Genomic DNA, 21,479 nt, shown 5'->3' on the forward strand with positions numbered 1-21,479 from the left:
GAGCAAAACCCACAGCGGAGACAGACAAACAGACAAGTTCCCACACGGTGCAACAGACACTCACTCCTGTGACCAGAGAGGGGGATACACATTTAGCCAGTACTTTGGCAATGTCAGTAAATTTCAGGAAATCATGAAAACAGATTTGTCATTTAGAAGCCAACACCTTACCTCACACATCTTGCTTAGATTACGGTAATCTAAAACCTCCCACCCTCAAAATTCTCACAAACTTGCACTTTATCTACGACATATGCAACCTAAGCACTATTGCAATAAGGTGATGCAGTGTGTAACGTTGCTGCTGTATTATAAAAACACTTATATTAAAATTATTTGGTCAAATTCCACTTCTCAGTTTTGCTCACTCTCATACATTTTTAGCTTTTATAAATCTCAATGCTGTGAAATGACTACTTCATTCAGAAACTTGTAAAAGTGAGGCAGTTCTACCTGAAAAAAGATTTTGGGTCAAGAATATTGGTATTTTTCAGTTATTTTAGATGCAAAGTGCTCTTCACAGTGATTCCAAGGGGTTTAGCATCTTAGCCTCTTTAGTTGCTTCATAAAAGCAACTACACATAAATTATGTAGCAAAGCATAATTAATGCTCTTCCACAACATGCCTTGCTGTTTGTTAACAGCTTCTTGGCTAGTAGAAATGTTTACTTTTTCCTCTCCACTCCCAAAGGTCTCATACTTCAGAGATTTGCTCGAGCTGCCCGAAGTAGGCAATGATAACACGAATACATCCTTGTAACTCTGAAGCATAAGTGAAGTTTTCACTAAGAACTTAATACTCGAGGCACAGAGACAGCAGGAGCTGATTTGTTTTAATCAACGCCACAAGACTTATACTGGGTAACAGCTGACTATCACATCGCTCCATTTGTTTGCTTCAACCTGCAAGCTCAGGTTTCCTTTGGACAGCAGTTGGACCTGTCAATGGCAAACTCAGCAGCAATGCCACCCACATCCTTTCCCTCTGTTCACACATGTGAACTGGCTGGAGCAGGATACTGCATGGAAAATGCAAGCTGCCACTTCATACGGCACAGAGGCAAGGGATAATTATTAGAACTAATTTACTAAAATTAGCCATCACATTAATTGTCAGGGGCTGATTCTATTGGAACTAAACTGTAACTTGAGGAGTGATCTCTTATTGCCTTTTCTTAAAATATATGTTTGTTTTAGAGGTTATATTTTCATAACAGTGCCTAGAATGGCTATGGTGCACAACTCTAATAATATCTAAATCCCCCAAATGGCCCATTTATGCTTTAATAATGAAAGTTACACATGTTCATAAATATTACTTGGCTGTTTTCTTCATTTTTCCTTTGGTTATCAGGCCATTTAATGACTCCAAAAATCTGCAAATTGTGGGTCACGGATTATTGTTGAATAAAAGCAGATATAGATGCAGACTATTCATATTCAGCCCGGTAACTTGTTTCTCAGATAAAAGAGAGATAAAATGCTGCTCCCCACTGTCAACTAAAGATTAATTGAACCTCTTGTTCTCTCATACTCACAACCAGTAACACAGACTTATAACTGGACTCCTGCTTTTCCGAGGTCTGGACTGGAACAGCATGGTATACAAACCTGTTTGGGATTCTGTGCCACTTCTTGCACATTACTTAAACAAGAAGCAAAAAAAATGTGGCATTACATGCACAGTGTTCATGCCTGTTTAAAGTTTCATCCTGCAGGGCAATTTTGTTCTACTGTTTTGTCCAGCAAAACTGAAACTTGAATAAATTAAAAGACTGTCTCTTCTCTACACAAGGTTCTTTTTTTCAGTGAAAAGAGAACATGAAAGGAATTACGAAAACAGGATAACAAGGTCAGTGATGTAGAGACTGGTCAAGGAGGAGCCACTACCTCCAGAGAATGACAAAAACAACTTAGAATAAAGTCACCATTAATTCCCCTGTCAATACCAAATAAAGAGCTTGGAATACGGAGCACCATAGATTAATGAATGCCAAGTGCAGGCTGATATAAAATACACCTTGTAATTCAACAGTTTGGCATTTTTATTGCAGTCACTTGTCTGTATGCCAGTTTTTCAGACAGCCTTGGAACCTGATTAACTTCTCCATGTGCTCTAGCAGGAGAGTCCAAGAACACCATTTCTTCATTTAAAAGTGATCCTGACATAGAAAAATTACAATAATGTAGAAAAAACAAGCTAAGTGATCTCTAACCTTCTATTAAAATTCACCGAGAAGTCACTTGTCTTCATTTCTTCACCCAGTTGCATGACCTCTTCAACTCTGACTTTTGAAACACCCATTCAGTATGGTTCTGTTTGTTAATGAAAAATAACCTGAAATAACTCACGTTTGGCATTTGCACCCCAAATTACCAGAAGGCTGGTTTAGTAATTTATAAAAACCTACATGAACATATTCTGTCAGATGTTTATACAGCATGTCAGGTCTGCAAGTGGAAGAACTTAGGGTTTTCTAAAAGTGCCCACTATGAAAAGCTTGGATGTTTTCTATCAACAGCTACCAAAGTGTATTTTATTTGTTGCACCATGACATTCTAATCTCCAACATTTACTACAATCTTAATAACAAACGAACATATTTCTAATAAATGGTTGCTAATGACTAGCTGACTATATTCACATTGGCAGAATCCATATGATTCAAGAGTCAGTGTTCTGCTGTCAAGTGGTTCAGTAAACTCTGTGGATTCAACTTTGGAACAATATCCTTGTCAAAACACGTAATATTAAAATTTACTGCCATTTCAGATTCTGGGATCCAAATATATTACTAAAATTATGACAGCAACCATAACACCTAAGTAGATGTGCTACAATTTTTGCTAGCAAGCTGGAATTTAATATTAAAAATTATAACCTGACTAAGGGTCTTTAGACCCTTAGATGATTACTTAATAAATTAGATGATTACTTAATAAATTTATAAAGTTATCAGTGTAAATCACTGACCACAAAGATAATTCATACTTATACAGTCTAAAAAATCAGTGAATTTGACAAGTAAAAATTTTCAAAGTAATATGTTCTGCTGATATTTTTACAGATCAGAAAAAGACACTAATTCTACCTTGTCTTCAACTATTTCATGAACTGCTTTTTTGACTTGGGTAAAAAATATTTAAAACAATCTTACTTATATTATCTGTTTTCTACCAGTTTAAGAAGTCCATATTTATTTTATTTTAGACAATGTCTAATTTTAAAATTATTTTATATTTCTGAGATTTTTGATGTTAGTAAAAGTGGTATGAAAAATTTAATAAAATCTGATAATTTTATTTTTGAAAGGACTGAGACCACAACCCACTCTCAATCAGGTCACTTTGATGACCTCTAACATCGTAGTATACACCCTGTAATCCAGCATTTCATCTTTGTTAGAGATTCTAAAAATCTGTAAATATTTGGCTGTATAGGTCTTGAAGCCTGCAAAGACTTGAAGTGTTTATAAACAAGTGTTTACTTGTTTATGCCTGAGATTCAGGCATAAACACTGACAAACAGCTGAAACAATAAGAACAACTTCAAGGAAAAACAAAATCATTTCAAGTCTTATCTTTTCTATTAGAGTAAGACAAAGGGTGGAAAGCAATTTAATCTCCCATTCATCCTTGTTTTGTTTTCTATCTTGTCAGTCTCTCTGTTTTGGCCAGGGCTGCTTTTCTTCTTTTCATTCAATAAATGCCTAAAAATTAGGCATTTTTACAAGCCAAAACCCTCCACAGACTCAGTGAAAAATCTGTATAGCAAATTCAATGATTAAAAAGGGAGACAATTCCTTCTATCACTTTCACTAAGAGTATTTTAGAAAGAACAGCATGTAAATGTTCACAAGTCAAGTAAAGATGATTTCCAAGTGTGAAAATTATTCTTGTCTCTGGCAGCTGCTATGTGAGAAGTAATAAGGTCCAGAAGCCTTGCTGGGCACAACCAGTGACAAGAATATCATTATGATCCATCTGCAACCCCAAAGAGAAGCAAAATGCCTCGTCAATCTTTTGTTCTAAGCAAAACTAGAAATCCAAAGTAACATGTTTCCAAGTCAAGACATAGTGAGTGTCACCACAAGAACAGCTCCGTGACCCCCTCAAATGGTTTTGAGTAAGGACAAGCTGAGAATATCTTTCAGAACTGCAGAATTTTGGTATCACAGATTTTATAGTAAATGCGTTTTCTCTGCCTGCATATTTACTCGCTTTGTGAGGAAAGGAGTGTTAGGTTTGTAAAAACAAGTGAGTCATGAACAAGTCAAAATATTTCCAGTAAACTTATTTTTGCCTGAATGCCCTGAGTTAACTGAAACCAAAACATTTTGCAGACTCGTATCAGTTTCACTGGCTTGTGATGAATTGGTGCTCCAGGCTGTGCTACATTTTGCTGAAATTGTTAGTAACAGAATCACAGAATCAACTAAGTGAGAAAAGACCTCTGATCATTGAATGCAACATGACCAATTACCACCATGTCCACTAGACCATGGCACTAAGTGCCATATCCAGCCTTTCATCAAACACCTCCAGGCACAGTGACTCCACCACCTCCGCTGGCAGTCCATGCCAATGTCTAATCACTTCTGGGAAGAATTTCTTCCTAATGTCTAACCTAAAACTCCTGTGAGCCATCTTGAGACAATGTCTTCTTGTCCTGTTTCTGGTTTCCTGGCACAAGAGACCAACCCCACTGGGCTACAGCCTCCTTTCAGGCAGCTGTAGAGATTCAGATCTCCCTTGAGCCTCCTTTTCTCCAGGCTAAACACCCCAAGCTCCCTCAGCTGCTTCTCATAACACCTGTGTTCCAAACCTTCACCAGCTCTGCTGCCCTTCTCTGGACAAGAGAAGTTTCACTCACCTTCGTTTGGGGTCTAACAGCCTAATTGTGGAAATCCTCACCTGATTCTTACTTTTATTGGCATCCACCACTGAGGACCAACACCGAGGGATCTCTTTCCAGTGCCTAGCACCGCTGGAATGAAGAAGGGCTATCTGGCTGCCAGGTTTACAGGAAGCAAATGATGCATCTATTCAGGATACCTCATGTGCTAGTTTTCAAATTACTCTTCCACTGAAAGAGGGAGGAGTGGTTTTCTCATAGTGCATTTGGACTCATTCTGGCCAGCAGCCCTGGTCTTTTCTTGGATGAGCCCCGAGAATACAAAAACATAGTGTTTCAGCAGGCAAATCATCTGCTGCTCTTCCTCACTGTGAGAGATATTAAGTCACTTGCCTAATTAATACAGGTGATTGCTGAGATACCTAAGTGCAGTTGAAGCAGAAAAAGATTATGCTACATCTTCTTGGTTTGTCTTTATCACTTTAAAAGGGTTTAATGTCTTTTCCTTACTCAATGATCCAGGTGACTCTCAGCACATAAAAAAGAAAAAAAACAGAAGCCAGAAAGCATCCTAGAATATATATGGAACATTTCTGGAGCATTACAAAGGTTGCTAAGACTAAATGAAAACTGAATTAAAATAGAACTTGTAATTAGAAAACAAATCTCAGGGGGTTTTGTACTCCTATCTATGAGCCTCTCTTTTGTTATGCCAATCAAGCATCAGTTATGCTTTTAGTAACTTCTTTCTCTCAGCCAATACTTTCAGCATTTCATCACCTTCCCTCTCCCTCTTGCTTACTCCCTCTTTCCAGATCTTTGTTCAGCATCTCCCCTTCTTTTCAAACTCCTTTTGGTTCTTTGTATGCTATATCTGTGACCGTGACTCTAGAGATAATTCCACCCAGAAAAGAAGTAATATCATGTCTTCCTGTCTGGGGACAAAATAAGCATTGAATTACTTTAGTTATGTCTTTAATATGTGCTTCACAGGCCCTTCCGCTGCTTATTATTGCAGGACAATATAATGATTAGACACTTGGTGTCTTCTTTGGGCATCAACTTGTCAAGGCACTGGCAAAACAGAATTCTAATGCTATATAAATAACTTGTTTGTTGCTCAGTTTTACAGTGCATTAATCGTAACCTTTAAAAAAACCATACTGAATCTAAAGTTACTTATTTCTGCAGAACAGGACAAACCAAAGTTGTCCATCACATTTTACAGCTGCAGTGATTGAAATAATATTCTAGCTAAAAGTATACTAACAAAATTGCAGTGACAGTTTATGACCAAAAAAATCGCATGGGACTCTTGCTGTTGCAGTTCTCTCTGAAAGACACGTGTCACTCTTGCACAAGACATCCTCGCTTCTCCTCAAGAGTCCCTCAACACCATTAAGAGCAATAGGAACCTGGAAACAAGAGAGTGAGTAGAAGAGCAAAGTTTAATATTGCTCAATGCACTACATTTGCTTGGTGTTACGCATGTTAACACAGGTTAGATACTGCTACACTAATATTTTCCTAAGTGCTTTCCTAAGCTTATATTTTTCTATCCCAAGTTGTTTGTGAAATAGCTTCTACTAAAATAGTGCCCTAGGTGCAAAATAGAGAGATAAAAGCAGATCTACTCTTGATCTACTCCAAGACAGAACTAGTTTACAGAGGCATCCTTGATCCTTATTTAGCACTGCAAATCATGCCATTTTACAAAAGATCAATCAGTACAAGCAGAAAAAGCAAGAAAAAAGAGGAAATATGAGAAACAGACAATAACGTCCATTGGAAATAACTCTTGCTTCTGAATTGTCATCCAGAGACATTTGGAACCCAAAACATACTTTCACAGAAAATTGCAAATAGCCGATATACAGAAGGATACATTGGAACATAGAGACAAGCCAGCAAAATAGTAAAATTGGAAGCAAAGTATTTATTTTATTATCCCCAGGATACGTGCGCGATTAAATTTTATGATCAACTTTCAATATTTTCCCATTCAGAATTCAAGTCAACTGACCTTCTTTTTGTCCTAACTCTTGTTATTTCCTGCTAGCTATCACAAAATAGCAGTATCCTTGGCATCATTCAAAGAGATTTCCTACTTCTTTCCACACACGCAAGAAAAGAACAAACAGATTCTTCTGGGTTTAGTGACAATTAAATGATGCAGCCGCCTGCACGGTGGCACAGGCTAAAGTAGAAGTGTGTGACTGCTGTTCCCTTGGTGTTTGGAGCAGTCTTGTTTGCCTCATGCTTATCTTTCAAAGCAGGAACATCTTAAAATAAAAGCTCGGAGGGGCCAGTAGGGAACTAGCTGGCAATACTCTTGTTTTGAAAACATCTTGTGAGCCAGGTTGCTCTTACTGAAGAGGACGATTCAGATTTATAAAGTTAGGTGTAAGGTCAAGTGCTCAAACACATCAAACTTACAATGCCAGCACTGACTGCCTTAAGTATAGCATGTGTATTCACTTATGGGCAGGGTAGGGGTCAATGTTTTTTGGGGTTTAATCATCAGTCAAGAAATTAGGAATTTGAGGGAGGGACAGCAGATCAGATCCCTGGAAATATGCTGTAGATTAAATGTGTCTCAATAATAAAGGGGAGCGGAATTATCTTACGATGCTTCCTTTCCACCGAGTCCTGGCAGAAGGGCAGGCACTGAGAGAAGACATACAAGTGCTCACAGAACTTCTCAACAAGGAGGTTCTTGATGCAGAGAAAATTACAGAAATTAGAGGAAATAGAAGTCATTGCCTTTATTTAGAGAGCATGAATTTGTGACTTGTCCTGGTTAAACTTAGAGAATAAACTACATGATTTAATGGTCCCCTTTAGGAAATAATTATTTTCTTGTATTTGTGTGATTTTTTGTACCAAACTCTCCAAACCTCCCACTACTGTTCTCACTCTGATACACAGGCCCAGAGGGACTTCTACTCTTATTTCTCTCTTTTATTCCCACTCATCCCATCTTCTGCTTCTTACACTAATAATCCTATTATCAATATTCAGCATCTGCATGATCAGAACAACCAGGTCCTATTTACATGTCAGAGCACTGAACAATTCAAAGAGCAGTGGCAGTCAGTCCATTACACAGTTATGGTACTCCAGGATCTATACCAGCTCCCGTTAGGTTTGCGAATGAGATTCTGACTGCTTTGACTTACAATTTAGAACAAGTAACACACTAATAGTGGAAAATATACTGCACATAGAGTGGCACCAGAGCAGCAAATGCACACAATATCGAGGAATAAAAACACAGTTTGTCACCGATCCTGTGACTGTACCTGTATTTCTGTTTAGCACAACTCCCTGTGTTCCACGCAGAGCCACCTGCCCTGCACAGCCCCATTTTGCAGCGTGCAGTGTGACCACTCCCCACGCACAGAGGCGGAGCGGTGCTCCTTGCACTGCTTCTCCAAACCAACAGGGACGGGAAAGACAAGTGAAGGGAAATTCCCAATGCCAGCATCTTTATTTCTCCCCGATGAAGGGTCAGAGCACAGCAGAGATGTTGCAGGGTCACTGGCACACTGAAGACCTCACAAGAAAAAAGGGTCACTCTTGCAAGGTGCCAAGAAGGGACAGGACTGCTTGACACCTTGTGCTGCTGCATGTAATTAGGTATCTCAGACTTAAACAGACAGATTTTCTTCTAATCTTTGTGATAACCAAATGCTGCTGATGTTAATTTTACAACTGCAATGCAATCCAGTCTGAGTGCTCAGATTGGGAACCTCTTCCCCATTCTGTCAGAGCTGGATTTGCTAATCTCCCGGTAATAATGCCAGGCACATCCTCTCCTACTGGTTCCTGGAAAGAGAGCGTTTGTGTCATTTATATGTATTCACTAAGATCCTCATCACGTTAGACAAAGTGGCCACAGAAAAACATGTATGTAGAGATATTGTATACCAAAAACATGGCTTGGATTCTGTCCTATATAGTCCTTTATAAATTAAAAATATCAGCTGAGGTTGGAAGATTGTGTTTAAACTCACATTTTAAAGGCAGCTAGTACTTTTGCGCTTTATCAACTACTTCAAGTATATTCTACAAAAGCAGCTTGCCTTACTGGCCATGCATTCCAAGGTGGAACATACCTCTGTTAAAGTCAGACAAGGGAAGCAACAGCCCTCAGAGAAAGTTTGGCTGTCCAATATCCACCTGTCTAAAAAATGAACTGTAATTTGACTAAGGGATGGAAATTTCTAACAGAGAAATAAAAAAACAACTGGAAGTTAAATTTTAACCAAGTTAAGAAAAAAACAAATCCTATAATGTAGTAAATCCCTTTTCCACACAGGAAAAAAAACCAAAAAAAGTCGTGTGTCCCGTAGGAGTCAACGACAGCTCAAGGCTTGACCTCGGCAAGCTGTCAGCCTCCTGAAGAGAGACGGAAAACTATGTAAACCGTGCTGCGGCGGCTTCTGTCGGCGGGGGCTTTGATGCAGAAGTCGAGACCCGTGTGCGAGCGACGGGCGCACCTTTGGAGCCGCAGAAGTTTTTCCACGCGGGAACAAACCTCCCGGACCACGACGCGTGTCTCTCTGAACGGGGGTGCCACCGCCAGCCGCGGGTCACCGCACCGCCCGCTGCCCCACGTTCTGCCTTGAAAGCCCTGTGAGGACCGTGGGGCTGGAGAGGGGCAGAGGAGAGATGAGGAGAAGTCCCCTCCTCCCCCAGATTCGCGGTCCTGCGGCCTTTCTGTGCCCAGAGGCAAGAGGGGCTGGGGCGGGCGCCCATCCCGGGGCTCTGGTGAGCGGCGCTGCAGGAGAACAAGCGGGAGAGCCTGCACAGCGGCTGGGGCGTGGGGAAGGTCGAGGGGGAGAAGCGGAAAACAAGTAAAGACGAAAGTCTCCTGAAGGCGGACACACTACGGCACAGTTTTCCTGCAGCGGCGGGCCCGGTCCCACAGCCCCGGTGGTCGGCACCCGGCCCCCAGCGCCCCGCCCGGAGCGGGCTCCCCGCTCCCCCGAGCGCCCCGGACCGCTGCGGGACGGCGGAGCACCCCCGGCCCGGCCCCGCACGCCAGCCCCGCTCACCTCATGGCCCAGCTCCACGGGGGCCGCCCGCTCCCCCAGCGCCGGGCCGGGGAGCGCAGCGGCGGCAGTGGCGGCAGCGGCGGCTCCTCCCGTCCCCGCGGCGCTGCCCGGCCCCGGGGAGACGCCTGGCGGCGGGGCGGCAGCGGGCGGGCCGGGGGAGGGCCGGGACGAGGGGCGGCCGTGCCTCGTCCCCTCCCCGCTCCGCCTCTGCGGAGCCCCGGGCAGCGCCTGGCCCGGGCGGGCAGCTCCGCCGTCGCCGCCGCCGAGCGCTCGCTGTGCGGCGGCGCTCCTGGAAGGTTGTTCTCAGGCGAGTGCGGGTGCCGAGGCTCTCCGGCCGCCAATACTGCCTCTGCCTTGACCGCGGAGTTGTCCGTGCTTGTAAGGATCCACAGAACGTCCTGACCTGCACTGCTGGTCGTTAACAGCTTCCCAGAAAGACATCTCACAGCATTTAGAATGTCCTGCAAGCGTCCCGTTTTGCTTCCTTTACTTGGGCTTCAGTTGCAGACTCGCACCCCAGCACGCTGAAGGGGAAGGCAGTGTGTGCACATCCCCTGAAGCGACCAGTGGCTGTTTCTTCTACTGTCACGGGTCAACCCGGAGGAGATGATTCCACCTTCTCCGTTACCACCAAGCTGGATGGGACTTTGAGCAACCTGACCTAGTGAAAAATGTCCCTGCTCATGGCAGGCGTGGGATTAGACTAGATGATCTATAAGGCCCCTTCCAACTCAAACTACTCTGTCATTCTATGAGCCAGCGTGGACTGCACTGGGTGATTCAAATGTTGGTTCCTCATGCTATGAATGAGTAAATTTTGCAAAAGTTTGACACCGTTGGGGTTCAGCAGAGAAGGGAAGTTCAGACGGGCGTCACTAGTGCAGGGTGTGCAATGTGCAATAGGTGACACCAGCAGTGTCCTTCCCCGCGTTTCTCCAGCCGGATTGCCGTGGGCTGTCCTGCCCTCTAGTGCCTGCAGCGCCCGCTCCCTCTGGTCTCTCTCCGCTCCCCCCTGCACGCACACACCCAGGAGCTGCAGACTCCCGTGCACCCCCCGTGCCCCCGTGGGTGCAGAGCTATCCAGCCTGCGGCCCTACCTGCCTGCCGGGGACATCTGCGGCTGGGAACACTGATCTAGCAACGACATGGTGTTGCTGCATGTAGCACAGATGTATTTCTGTGTGGGGGACTGCCCCACCTGGGGAACTGGCCTGTGAATGGACAATTAACTACACATGGCAGTGAAGGCACATTTTGTCAGTCATACCTGGTACTGTTTCCAGTGAACCCGTAGGAAGGACCAGGAAAGGACGATTACAAGACTGGACTTAGCGTGTAGCTCCAGCCCCTCACCTCCAGGAGGGGCTCCAAACGAGAATGCTGAGGAGGATTTTGCACAGGCAGAAGTTCCCTGATGCAGGTAACTCACTGAACCTGACAAGCCTGAGGAACAGCTACTTTGGTTCTATTAACTGCTAAGATGTCCATTCAAGTTTGTGAGGAAAGACTAACATGAGTCAAAAGCAATTTATTTAATTGCTGTAGTAACTACCTTTCAAAATCAGGAAAGTAAGGAAATATTGTTCTAAGAACATTATACAAAGCACTTGTAAAAATTATTATGATGCTCTCAAGATCCTTCTCATGACCTTCTAGCACAGGGTGTGGGACAGCATTACTTTTAACCTCCCAGGTCTGGATGGATTGGATTGTGTAAAAGGAGACAGAATTTCCGTGCCATTCATTGCACTAATAACTTCTCTCTTGATTCTAGCAGCCTGAAATCAGCAATTCCAGCACATGAAAAACATGTTTTAATGCTCTACTGTTGCTTAGGTTCATCCTTCAGCATGTCTAGGGCACAATACCTGTAAATAGATAGGAATTAATTCTTTATTTCTAAGCCACTGGTCTCCGTTTACTTGATGACTTGCCTGTTTGTTACTCAGTTTCCAAATCCGCTGTTCCTTCTTGACCTTATTCTTCTAACTGAGAAGAGGTGGAATCTGAAGGCTATTCCTCATCAACAGGTTGGTCAGTCTCTTCTTTCTCTTCAACTGGTTGGTCAGCAGCATCTGCCTCACCAGACACCTGGGGAGCTGCATCTGTTTCCCTGGGCTCTTCAGCAGGTGCCTCTGTCTGATCAGATGGAGGTGGACGGCTAAATTCATCTAAGCGTTTTTCAACCACCATACGAATCAAGGCTGAAACGGAGATAGGCACCACTTACAACCACAGAAGAAAAACCCTATAATTTGAGATTTTTTTTATATATATTACTGACGAATAAATCCTTAAATAGGAAAAGAACTCTGAGATAACTCTAAAAATGAAGAAATACCTAAGGACTGGAGCAAGACAATGGTATCTGGTTAAAGACTTAAACAGATTTAACAAAAATACAATATATATTCTCATCAATACTGTATCCTGCAGCACCATTCTCCCTGGGATGTTTATTCAGTAGTCACATACAATATTTTTTCTTAAAAGAAGAGAAATTTTCCTTCCTTCTGAAGAGCTATGTGAAGAAGTGATCCTTGAGTGTACATACTGGCACATGTATCAGCATAAAATACCTAACACACCAGCTGTAATTGTCCAAATCATATTATACCTTAATAAATAAAATTCAGGGTCCTGATTAAACTAAAAATAAACCAAAAGAAGCAAACACAATTTTTATACAAATCCAAAATCCCAGCAAGAGGGAAGCTAGAGGAATAAAGATGTAATGCAAGTGTAAAAAGTGGTTTGATCTAGGAGCACACTGCTAGGCACACATACACCATACTTTTGTGTTTCTACACAAGACAGAATCCAGGTTTTTCAGGTGTTTCAACTACAGCCTCTGAATTAATAAAAGAGCCCAAATATTTAGCTTGAACTAGCCCAAAGAAGACTGATATTTCAATCTCTCTCAAAAGCAAGGACATGATTATTGACTGATTAAGAGGTAAGCCCTTGTTTTGATAAAAGATATTGGTCACCTCCCTTCTCAGTCAGCCATGGCCTGCCATCATCCTCCTTTCATATAGGAGAATAATCCACAGCTCTGGGAGCTTACACAAGCAAATTAAGATACTTTCATGGTATACATGTGGCAGTAAACAAGATTGGTTTTTCTGTTCCCACTGGCACAATCAGGTGCACTACAGAGAACACTAGAGCAGTGGTGGCTGTGTAATACAGAGGAAATAGAAGCTTTATAGCAGAAAAAAAAAATTGTGTTCTTTAACTATTCTGTTCCTGATATATGTGTTGTATCTCTCAGCATTAACAAACCTCAAACAGTATAAAGTCAAAAGAGAGTGGATAGTGCAGCATGAATGACACTGCCATTGTTTTAGACTGAAAATCAGTTACTTAGTTGTAGGTAGTAGTAGTTTTCCAACATTAAAACATGTTAATATAGTAAAAAAACAAAACCAAACCAACAAACACAAACAAACAAAACGCTCAGCACAAAAAACTGTGGATATTTGGAGCTTTTCCTAAAATGACACTTCCTACCTTAAGCCACAGTGACCATATAAACATGACATTTGTGCTGACCAGCGAAAAAACAGTCAAGAACATCAGGTAGCCTAGATTATATTCCAGGATTTGGTAACTTACAGTCAAGCATCATCCTTCCTAGAACCTTCTTCTGTAGTGTTTTTTCCACTTCTGACATCAACCATGGAAGAAATTCTGTCTCAATATCTGTAAGAATTTAGCAGGAAGAAAAAAAGGGAAAATATCACTTTAAATAGGATGACGAACAGGACTTAGTGGCTGTTTTTTTTGCTACAACAATTAAGGGATGAACCCCTCCTGCCAAAAGGCACTTGCCCTGTAAGAGTCAGATGAAATCTCTCAGATGCTGTTTGGTTTGTTATCTCCAACCTGTCTTACTGAGGTTCATGATCATTATAGATTCAGAGCAGAGTCCTCTCAACTGCAGTTATTTTCAAAGAGGTCTGGCACCTTTGAAGGGCTCAGCACAGATGAGATATACAGTCATGCTCTAGCGAGATCCAAATAACTATCCTGAACAAGTCAGGAGAATAACATTTCCTGACTTGCTTTCCAAAGACATTTGGGTTCTGGCCTGCTGAAAGCATTTGTTCTGTCTGAATAAGGAGCTCTTGCTTACCTATGTATTTCTCAAATTATACTTTTTGTATACTGTGATCCCAAAGCCTGCCCTGGCTGCAAAACCCACTCAGTTTCTGCATTGACTCCATGATTTACCCTTGTGAGAGTGTAACCATTCGCAAGCTGTGGTCTGTGCCCGTGTGGACTGGTGAAGTAGGGTGCAGCAAGGTAGCTCATAAGAAATGCTGCTGATTCTAAGGGCTTGGAAGTCACTGATACACAATTCCAAAATTATTTTTCAGGGCCTAATTCTAATTTACTAATTTGTCCCTTGCTCTGATAATAATTAAAAAATATTCAGAATGACATACTGATTTCTTTGTCTGTTCTATAAAAATACAAGTATGTCGATCTGGATCTCTGTCTCTCCCAAGTCTAACCACCCATTTATTTCTATCCAATTCCAAAGTAGCTCTTCTCATTGTCACACTGTCAGGTCTTGCTTATTCTTCACGATTTGTACAGATGACCAATAACTTTTCTGTGTTCAACCACAAATGTAAATAAATAAAGTCTTATTACATTATTCTAAATAATAGCATAATATGCTATGGTTGTTTTGAACTTTATATTACTTTGCTCACATATTTAAAAAGAAAAAACAACACAAACCTCTTTCTATAGGGTCATAAAAAAATCCACTCTCATGAAGATTGTTGAAGACTGAAGGAATGAGATCAGCCAGGTAACGCTGAGCAAATGCCCGAGCTGCAATTTTCTCTGCAGTCTCTTTCTGTTTCCGCAGCTTTTCCAGGTGCTCGAGTCTGCGACGTTCCTGTCAAGGCAATTATACATGTAAAACTTAGAGGCTTTAAGCTGTGACTCCTTTGATCTAAACTTTGAAGAATTATCACAGTGTGTGTCCCATAAATAGCAAAGATAGTAAAAAGTACAGATAATTATGATCTTTACCTGGTATTTGCAGCTTCTAACTTCCACTGAAATTCCTCACATGAAAGTGTGTTTGAAAGCAAGTTTGTACTTAATCTGTGGAGTATTAAAATACCCCAAATTACAGGGAAACACATTTCTGTAGTATTCCTTTTCTGATTTTGGCAAGTCTATAAAATAAGGGCATTGCAGCTGGCCAAATGAAACCCTTCTCTGATGCTTTAGTATACATTAATCTCATTACTTTTTGCTTTACTATTACTATACTATTTACTATTATTAAATAGTATAGTCATATATACTATATACTATACTATATATATACACTATATATATATACTATACTATATAGTATTTACTATACTATTTACTATTGCTATTACTATTGCAGATCAAGCTGATTATTTGCCTTGGAATGCGATGAAGTTGGATAAGTATTTCCCAAACTTTTTATCTTCCCATATTATATCCTATTGCATGTACAAAAATATTGAAACTCAAATTGGTACAGGAAAACATTAGAAAACACAATTATACAAGATTGATGAATAGTAATTAATTAAGACTTGCCTTTTCTGTTTATTCTTATTTACTAAATATTACTAATATAGCATAACATTTTGCAATCTTGAGATGTACGTGTGTACACAGAGTACAGCATGCATCGTGTATTCAAGACAAGGAGGTGTCTCTTACTTCCAAGCCCTCTGACTATTTGTTTAGCACTTATTATAATGAAAAGGCTTAAGAAACAGCTGCACCAGGTACAGAAGAAAATGCTGTTGGTTTTGGCCTTTTGACCAGGTGTCCAACTATACCAAATCACTCAAGTATGACTGCTCCAAATAAACACAACAGTGTGGTGCTGTTGTATGACAACAAGTGGCAGAGTGCAGCTGTGTGTCATCAAAATGCTTTTAGGTATATCAAAGCTGACAGTACCCTTTTGGGCATAGCCAGCTGATATCATAGCCTGTCGTTCAGTACTGGAAATGTTTTTCTCCTTTCTGACAGGTTTTGCTCTTAGGAAGTCCTACCTTCTCCTCCCTGATTCGCCTGTCCTGCTCTTCCAAGCGCTGCAATTCAGCAAACTCTGCATTACGCAGCTCTGCGAAGGCACGCTGATGTGACCACAGCTGGGCCAGCTCTTCTTCCTCCATGACTTCCAGCAAAGCCTGCTCAACTGTTTTCCCAACCAACACTTCCAGGATTGGCTTAACTTCAATATCAAAGTCAAACAACTGAGGATGGGAGTCAGAGAAACAGAGATAAATATCCCTTGATCACAATTACTCTTAACAAGGATTGGCAAGGAGAAAAAGAGGACGAACAAGGCCCTTGTACCAAAGTCAGGCTGGAGAAGCACAGGTGGAGGACCAGCGTCAGCTAAGGCAGAGAGAATCATGAGTGCTGCTGGGGGCTAAGTGGTGACTGGGCTGGACTGAGACAACACACTTCCTCCTACAGCCCCTGTGGGGACTGCCAGGGACAAGCTGAGCACTTGCCTGGACCCTGTTTCTGTGTTCCCAGTCCCTTCTTGGGCTGGACATGTTTTACTGAAGAGAACATTTCTCAACACTGTATCGCTTAGCTGAAAGCAGCAGAACCTGTGCACATGGAGACACATCTTCCTTAGTTTTGCACTTAATCTCAAAGCAGACATTGGTGAGTTGGGTTTGGGGTTTGGTTTGTTGCTTTTTTTTTTTTTTGCATGTTCTGTGAGGTTTAGTTACTTTCTATTTCTACTTCAATTTTGCATCAGAAATGTGTTTTGTATGGGAGACATATTTTGACAGCACTTGTGGACCTGACTTCATACCTCTCCTTCTTCTATTTGCGTGGCCACATCTTTTCCTGTTTTGGCTGGTATGAAGAGTGGAGTGGGTGGTCTGTCCAAAAATTCATCTGTTTGACACTCTTCATCAACCTCTATTATGTGATCACTAATCTCTTCCAAATACAGCTCTAGAAACAAAGGCACAATGAATACTCAAAGTGGGATTCCTTTTATTTTAGTCTTCAACTGTTTTTGATGACTCTACATTCTGAATTACGTCCAAAGAGTGCAATAAAATGTTTTCTATAAATTTAGAAAAAAGGACTCTCAGGTCAGTTTGCCGTAAAGGCATCTGATGCTGTGTTCTCTGTAATGTCAGGTGCACTTCATGGAAGTGATTCCCAAAACAGTAGTTCACCTTAAACAAAAGTTTTTAAACCTTTAATTTTAAGGATATATGAAATTTCTCTGATTATACTGAAAATTGAAAGAATAAATGAAGCAGTCTTGACTACTGTTCAAGAATGTACACTGAAAAATAGACCTTCTGAGAAAACGTCACTACTTAGACAAGTTTACAACCTCTGGTTCCAGCATTCTATGATTTTAAACTGTATGATTCTACCAACTTCATCACCAACTTAGCAAGTGAATATAGATCAGCAAGCTTTTGTTTTCAAACAGATACAAAAAAAATGCAGCCTTTTACCTGTCTGCACATAAACATGTTCTCTGCCCTCCACAGGCTCCGGCGTTCCTGTTCGAATTTGCTCTTGTGTAAGCCTTCTGGCCAGTCCTTGTTTCTGTGCTCTCCTCTGCCTTTTAACCTCAAGGGTACTGGGCTCAGTACTCTGAGCAGGGGTGAAGACCAAAAAAACCCACAAAACAGAATACACTTTGTACTTGAAAATTATACTCAATTGCCTCTACAGAAAAATGAAGGTTGCTCTTTGATTTTAATGCTGACTATCTAGTATTTTGGATTTACTTTCCTGGGTCCTGGCCCTAAATTTTCAGTTGACATAAAGACTGTATGGCATGAAATTAATAAGTTATGCTAGCTGTCTACAGGCACATAATAATGGCATCTCATACTAAGAGTAAGAATTAATTAATTTCTTATATGAAAGTGAATATTGTATACAGAATTTTGTTAGATAAAGTATATTAAAACGGTATGTTCTCAAATTTTGAGAGGCTTAATGGACTTAAGTCCAGTTATCATATTATGAACAGAATTGTTTGCTAGATAAAAATTATAGGACCACTTATTGCTGATAAAAGAAACTCATAATAACACTTAAGTTCCATATTCTACTTATAGATTAAGATAAGCATCAGCTTTGAATTTCTTAAACAAAACTTACATAAAATTCACTCTAAGAAATGGCTACTGAACAACACAAAGCTATTTTCAACCAGTAGCTTTTAAAGATACAGACTGCTTTAAATTCATATATGATCAAATTATCTATGTAGAAATATTCTCTGAAAAAAAAGTATCACATTTGGGTGGGACTCCGAGCAACCTGGACCAGTGAAAGATGTCCTTGCCCATGGCAGGGGGTTGATACCAGATGATCTTTAGGGTCTCTTTCAATCCAAACCATTCTAAGATTTTATGATTTACTATTATATCAGGTTATAACACTAATACAAACAAAATACTTTGGCAATCTCACAAGCAGCTTTTGCATACAGCTGGACCGTTTAGCTCTGCTTCTGTGGTAAGATAAACCAAAGCCTACCCCACGACTCAATTTCCCAAGAGCTGCAATTCTCCCTGCTGACATCTTGCATATAGTAACAGATTATCAAGTAATGACTTGTGCTCAGGGCCATTACACTAAGGAAACGGAGAAGGAAAATAGAGGCATCAGATACTTAATGGGGGGTAAAAAAATCAGAACTGCAGAAGTTCATATGAAACTAAGTGCTTTAAAGAAGAGCTGGAAACAGTCACAGGCTGCTTAACACAGGTTTTAACTCGAGAGCCTGTGACTACGCAAAACGCTGAAAGTAAAATTACAGCTCCGGTAGTTAAAATTATAGATGAGGAACAGCTTTGCTGCCCTACCTATGACTTTCCAACAAAACTGCAGCATGATGCACTTTAAAGACCCCCCATACCTGCGGCGGGTGGCGGACGGACAGAACGTTTCCGCGCACCACTCTCGGGTCGATCATGATGTTGCAGTAGTGCACCGGGACCTTCTCCCTGCGGCACAGCACAGACAGCGGCGGCTGCGGCTTCCCCCCGACCAGCGGGAGAAAGGCAGGGCGGCGGGGGCTGCGCTCCTCGGGAAGGGAGCTGGGCCGAGGGGGAAACCGGAGGGCAGCGGGGCAGCGGCCCGGGGAGGGCAGCGCGGCCCGCCGGACACCGGCACTCACTTCTCGGCGGCATTGGACTGCTCTCGGTACTTGGGGCGGGAGCCTAGGGAGCGGGGCTGGCTGTAGAAGCTGTAGGGCAGGTCGGCGGGCACGGACAGTTCGGGCGCTCGGGTGGGCACCATGGTGGGCTCCGTGCGGCGGCCCCGGCTCCGTGCGGGCCGGGCGCGCCTGAGGGAGCGCTAACGGCGTCCGTCTCCCGGGCAACGCGCCGCGCATGCGCGGGCTGGCGGCCGCGGGCGGTGCGGGGAGCGCGGCGTGGCTCGGGCTGGGAGGCTCCTTAAGGATCATCCATGGGTAGGGACACACCCCGCTCGACCAGGGTGCTCAAAGCTCCATCCAGTCTGATCTCGAACACTTTCAGGGTAGGGAATTCACAGCCTCTCTGGGCAACCTGCTACGGTGCCTCACGCCCTCCCCAGCAAACAATGTCTTCCTAATATCTAATCTAAGTCTACCCTCTTCCAGTTTGAATGCATTCCCCCTTGTCCTGTCACTACATGCCATTGTAATAAGCCCCTCTCCAGCTCTCTTGTCGGCTCTCCGGTACTGGAATGCCGCGGTCAGGTCACCCCGGAGCCTTCCCTTCGCTGTGCGCGGCCTTTCCCCCCAGGGAGCTGCTGGCCAGAATGAGTCCAAATGCACTATGACAAAACCACTCCTCCCTCTTTCAGTGGAAGAGTAATTTGAAAACTAGCACATGAGGTATCCTGAATAGATGCATCATTTGCTTCCTGTAAACCTGGCAGCCAGATAGCCCTTCTTCATTCCAGCGGTGCTAGGCACTGGAAAGAGATCACTCGGTGTTGGTCCTCAGCGGTGGATGCCAATAAGGATAAACGTGGCAATGCGGGCATGGGACCGCGAGGGGTCACCGTCCTCCCGCCGCCGCCGGAATAGCTCCCCAGGCACTCTCAGCTTTCCAGGGAAACGCCAGGTGGCTCAGCTCCATCTGCGCTGGCACTGCGTGCGAAGGCTGGCCGGAGGGTCGCGAAACCCTCTTGGATGGCGTGCTGGTGGCTTAAGTGCCGGTGTCCTGGAAGTAACCACTCGAACAGCTGCACCCCAATTTTTTGTGTTTTTCACGCAAGCTGGAGATTTGGATAGTGTAAAGGTGTCCTATGATGACAGAGAGAACATGAGGTGAGTCCTCAGTATGCTGTCCCTCCCGTGGTGAGCTGCCCGCCCTGCCAGGGCAAATCGTGAACACGTGTTTTCAGCTTCTGTGAAAAATTTCCATTAAGAGAAACATTAAAGCATTGAAGGGTTACTGATACAGCGATAGCCCTTTATTTAACCTATGTGGGTAGAGATATGCCTTGATTCTTTTAGCAAGACTTAGCATATAAAATAGCCCATGCCCTTTGTTTATGAAATCTTTGGTTTAAATGTAACTCTTGTGTTAAATTCTATTTATTTCAGCTCAGTTATGTCACTGCTGCAGACATCTGTGCTCCACTGCAGCCCCAAGTACTTCACAGGAGGCCTCAAAGGCATGGGAATAGCTGTGGAGCAGGAGAAACTATTTGAAAAACAAATTTAAAAAACCCACCCTGAACTGAAAAAACAAAACAAAACAAAAAACCAAACAAACAAACAAAAAAAAGAAAACAAAAAAAAAAGAAAAAAGAAAACAAAAAAAAAATAGAGGAATGGAAATCGTGTTGACTACACTTGCTGGCTGAGTGGGGGGACAAGTGGACATGGGCCTTCAGAAGTACAGTGCAAGTGTCACCAGGGTAGGAGGGGAGAGCAGTCCTTCAATATTTGCTTGTGTTTGGGCAAGCAAAGCTAATGAATGGCTTCTTGGTCCAGCCAAGCCAAAGCACTATGGTCCTTAAATTTGACCAGAACCAATACAATCCTTTGATTTTGGACACCTGACTCATATTTTCTGAAAATTTAAGTTTGGCTGTACTGCTTTTAGACTGGGGACTTGAAATCTGGGTAGACCTTTCCAGATTGTTACGGATCTGGAGTTTCTCTTCATGTGAAAAACAGCTGCAGCATAGCCTTAAAAATGTCAGTCTAAAGCTGTCCAGAGCATGCTTGCTGAATAACACTAGAAATTTGGCTGGAATGTACTGGATAGGAAGACAACAAGAAGACAGCCTGTAACCACTGGAGCAAGGATTCCTGAAGAGCTGCCTGTTCCCTATTGACCACAAATCTTGTGAAGATGAAGGTCTTGCATCAAAAGTTCATTTTGTTAAGCTGGCCCCAGCTGGTGTCACACTTTTTGGGAGAATTTCTCATTCGCCTAATATGTTCACTAGTTGAATGGCAGCGATTCTCCTCTTTTTCTGTGAAACAATGCTACCTCCTGAGTTACCAGTTCAGTGCAAAGGTCTCTGCAAGTTTATAAGTG

At 42.5% G+C, this 21,479-nt stretch overlaps 2 protein-coding genes across 2 annotated transcripts in view; both read right to left on the reverse strand.

The window, feature by feature from the left end:
• Window positions 1-10,001, reverse strand: part of PLAGL1 (PLAG1 like zinc finger 1) — a 44,482-nt gene extending 34,481 nt beyond the window's left edge. Inside the window, exon 1 of the mRNA XM_014888643.2 lies at window positions 9,916-10,001. The gene's annotated coding sequence lies outside the window, so the exon portion shown is untranslated. The remainder of the gene's footprint in view (window positions 1-9,915) is intronic.
• A 1,427-nt stretch (window positions 10,002-11,428) lies between these two features.
• On the reverse strand, window positions 11,429-19,402 carry RSPH3 (radial spoke head 3). Its single transcript, XM_088162769.1, has 7 exons — window positions 18,854-19,402; window positions 17,433-17,574; window positions 16,766-16,911; window positions 15,984-16,187; window positions 14,668-14,830; window positions 13,534-13,620; window positions 11,429-12,119 (listed from the first exon to the last, which is right to left on the reverse strand). The coding sequence occupies exons 1-7, from the start codon at window positions 19,400-19,402 to the stop codon at window positions 11,929-11,931; spliced, it is 1,482 nt and encodes a 493-aa protein (XP_088018895.1). The 3' UTR covers window positions 11,429-11,928.
• Between the last annotated feature and the right edge of the window lie 2,077 nt (window positions 19,403-21,479).

Source organism: Sturnus vulgaris, chromosome 3 (genome assembly GCF_052056855.1).
Source record: "Sturnus vulgaris isolate bStuVul1 chromosome 3, bStuVul1.hap1, whole genome shotgun sequence".
Classification (NCBI taxonomy): Eukaryota; Metazoa; Chordata; class Aves; order Passeriformes; family Sturnidae; genus Sturnus; species Sturnus vulgaris.